This window comes from Frankliniella occidentalis, unplaced genomic scaffold (genome assembly GCF_000697945.3).
Source record: "Frankliniella occidentalis isolate FOCC.00 unplaced genomic scaffold, Focc_3.1 Scaffold145, whole genome shotgun sequence".
In the NCBI taxonomy this organism is placed as follows: domain Eukaryota; kingdom Metazoa; phylum Arthropoda; class Insecta; order Thysanoptera; family Thripidae; genus Frankliniella; species Frankliniella occidentalis.
Genome location: NW_026267272.1, coordinates 79,648 through 83,435, shown reverse-complemented (window position 1 = coordinate 83,435; position 3,788 = coordinate 79,648). Strand labels below are relative to the sequence as shown.

At 57.0% G+C, this 3,788-nt stretch overlaps 1 protein-coding gene across 1 annotated transcript in view; it reads left to right on the top strand.

Annotated features, from left to right (window-relative positions):
* Positions 1-3,788, top strand: part of LOC113216039 (uncharacterized) — a 41,367-nt gene that overhangs the window by 1,633 nt on the left and 35,946 nt on the right. Inside the window, exon 2 of the mRNA XM_026435735.2 lies at positions 65-385. Coding sequence (XP_026291520.2) covers positions 337-385 — 49 coding nt within the window. The 5' untranslated portion in view covers positions 65-336. The remainder of the gene's footprint in view (positions 1-64; positions 386-3,788) is intronic.

Below are 3,788 nucleotides of genomic sequence, written 5' to 3'. Positions count from 1 at the left end.
CACCCCTCGCCCCGCCCCGCCGCACATTGCACATTCACACTCACGGCCCTTTCTCTGCTTGCAGCTCACCCGCCGCCAGCCCGACGCCCGTGGTGAACCCCGCCAGCCCTTCACCCCTCGGGCTCACCGGGAATGCGAGGAGGGGCGCGCGCAGAGGAACACCCCGAGGCGTCCCCAGGGGGTGTTCCCGGGCGTGGTGGGGCCGGGCGGGCAAGGCCCTCCTGCAGCTCCTGGGCGCGCGCGACCACCGCCACCAGCATCGCCACCAGCACCAGCACCACCATGAGCGCGACGCTATGAGGCCGGGGCCGTAGGCCGGGGCCTTAGGCCGGGGCCATGGCTCGGAGCGCGCTCCTCCCGTGCCTCCTGCTCTGCATCACCGCGGGTGAGTCCTGGTCGACGGCAGCCGAGCCGAGCGGTCAACGACGAGGTCGACGCACACGTGGAAAACGGCGTCACCTCACCAGTGCCTGGCTTTAACCTAGAAATCAGGAACGACGACGATGACAAGAACAAAAGCATACCCTATACGCTCATTTCCAATGTGACCCTAAAGTTAAATTGAAATGACACGGTGGCACGAGAGAGGGGAGAGAAAAGAACTGCCTCATCGCCGTTCAGCCTGCTCATTTGCGCCGCCGTCATGCACTACATACGGGCCGGGTGTGTATCCGGCCGGCTGGTACTGCACCGCCGGCCTGCGGCCCGGAGCGCACCTGCCGCCGGCCGGTCGGCCGCTGGAAATCGCAGCCATCCGCTATCTCGGCGAATTATCATGATATCGTCAAGCGCCGACAGTCACTTTTTTCTCGCGCTCGCTGTAAACATTTTTTTTTTGATACCGCGACTCTGAAAAGGAAACAGCGGTTATGTCGCTGTGGGAAGCAGCCAACTGACGCTGATTAAGCGTTGACTGTACCGGATTTACGCGTGCGGGCGATTTGCCTATTCGCTCTCGGTGGCCGGGAGACGGTCGGGCAAATCTGCTCGCATGCGTGCGTGCGGCAACTAGAAAAAAGCTTATCGCTCTAGCCACCACCGTATGGTTAATTCACGGAGCACCATAAAATATGGTTGATGCAACATTATTATCGTGGTTGTGAGAACCAAAAATATAGTTTCTATTACGTTGTCATTGTTGTCTCAACCATTTTTTTATGGTGCTCCCTGAGCCAACCATAGGATGGTTGGCATTGCTAATAATTTCTCTGGGTATGGGGACACGTTGCAGTCTGACGACCAATGCGCAATAGTACGCGAGCGCGCGATTTATCCACTATGCGTGCCTGGTGCCTTTACCAGGAGTATTTTATATTTATTCTTTAAAGAATTCTTTTAAACTTAACCGATGCGCTTATCCACCTGTCGTATTCTTTTTTTTTCTTTTTCCCAAGATGCTTTGTTGCCGTTTTCTTTAAAGCGGTGGCCATACGTATACTCATTAACCTTTGAAGTAGTATCCGGGCTGCTCTCTCATATCTAGAGCGACCCCCCCCCCCTCCTTTTCTCCTTGTCTCATATTAAGTGTACCGTTGGCCGTGGTATCGTCGCGAGCGCCGTATCCGCGGCGGATACGAGCACATCGCCTGATGTCTCCGTGCCGGTGCCCTATCGTATCCTATCCTGCCGGGCCCTCCAACGGCGTCCTCTCCTCGCCTGACTGATGGGTCTGTTCGCTGTCACCCGCTATCCTATCGTGTAACGACGTAGCCCCTCCTCCCCCCTCCCCCCGCGTGCGTCGGACGTCTCCCAGCATTAAGAAGTACAGCATGATTCTTGCAGTTAAGACTGCCAAACATTTTGTGCCGCACCTTAAACAAGTTAATTATATAGTGCATTTAGTTAAACAGCGCCCTACCGTACTTGTAACTCGTTCATTTGCCAGCTGGGCATTTCAAAGTCTTGTGACGGGTTGCACCAGGTGGCTGATTTACCTCGCTCACTTCTGTAGTTATTCTGTGGGCGAGTAGGTGACCCGCCAGCACTCGGGCGTGCGGTACAGCATAACTACAGAAGTGAGCGGGGCTAATCAGCCACCCGGTATCTACCTGCCCCACAACGCGTGCGACATAATATATGTGTGAGGGGGGGGGGGGGCGGGGGGCAGGGCAGGACAACGTCGTCTAATAACGTAAACACACCCGCCATCCCGTTCAAAACGCAGATTTAGCGCGAAACCCACCGGTCCCCACATCGACGCCACATGCCTTAAACTAAAGAGGGGTTAGAATATTTCGTTCAAGCAGCTGATGCACGTATTTTGTCAGTCGTTCTGCAACCTTTTGGAAAAAGTGTGTGTGTGGGGGGGATGGGGAGAAGAAACGATAGGGGGCCGAGGTGGGGAGGAGGCGGTGGTGGCGGCGTCCGCGACCTGGCTCTCAGCAGACTGCTTGGCGGTGCCGGCCGGTGCCGGCCGGTGCCCCCCGGTGGTCCTCCCTCGGCCCGGGGCACAGACTGTGTTAACTATCTGGGAGTAACGGTCCTCCCTCCGGCAGGGCGGCCCGGCCCCGGCGGGATTAACAGCCGGGGTGTGCATTAATCACGAAACAAGGCTGCGGCTCCACGAGCTGCGCGCCGCACACGAGGCCCGCCCCGCCATCGCGATGAGCGTCCTGAGAATATAATAAAAATGCAAAGAAGAAGACTCCCCGCCCGCCGCCCCGCGGCCGCGACCTAGTGCCCCCCGGCCTGGCCTGGCCCCGCCCGGCGGGCTGGGTGCGGGTTCTTGTGAACAGCAGCGTGTAGTAAGCGTGAACGCGGTGACGAGAACGTGAACGCAAGCTTGATATACCGCCCGTCCCATCGCTCGCGGTCGGTCGTTCACTACGTCCACAGGAATGACGTCCAACAAAATCACACCTTGATATGAAACACGTCCATTATTGTAGCTTAAATCATTTGGAGGTAAACGCATTAACGTGTGCGTTTGTCCACGTCAATAACACCTGGGACGTTCTTCGAAGTCATGTGTGAAGCCTTTTAAAAACTATGCGCTATGAGGAGGAACAGCAGGCCACGGTCACGGTACGGTATCTTTGAAGAGTGAACGCCAATTTTCAGGGGTTCTTACTCGATGAAAAGTATGGATTTGAGGCCTGGGCGTCCACTAGCTAACGGCTCTCTTCGATCACCCCGCGTTCTCAAAAAACATCCCTCCTGGAGACCTAAACGCCGGTGAGCACCGATCGACGACGTTCTGGCCCCGGCAAATGCATCTTCCGGTCGGCTCTCGGCTCTCCCTTGCTCATCCACCCCGCCAAACGATAGCTTGTCGGAGTCGCAAAGGGTCCCGCTCGGAAGGTCGGGGGCCGCCTCGGGCCGCCCCCCAGCCCCAAACCCCGGCCCCGGCCCCACTTTTAACTGCCCGGGCTGTGCCGGTCACGAACACTCCCGCTGGTCCTGGCTCGCTCTCGGACTTCTTTGCGCTCCATGAAGCCGCGTTTTGTGTGACCGCCATCCTCTCTCCTTATCCGCGCTCCGTCACGTACCGACGTAAAGGTACATTCAGCCAGCCAGCGACTAATGAAGGGCAGAGAGGAAGAGGGAGGGGGACAGAGAGAGAGAGAGAGAGAGAGAGAGACGTGTCCTGTCGCACGCCGTTTGGAGAGACGCGCTCGCGTATCTAGATGGTGGAATAATCATTTCATCAACATGCATATACCAACAAGCTTGAGCTGCTAGCTCAATTAATGGATCCACGACGTCGTATCCACACCGCGAACAACTTGTGAAATTCGCCGACTCGTTCCGTCGACCGAATTGGGGCAAGGCTAAAGGCAACAGCTTCT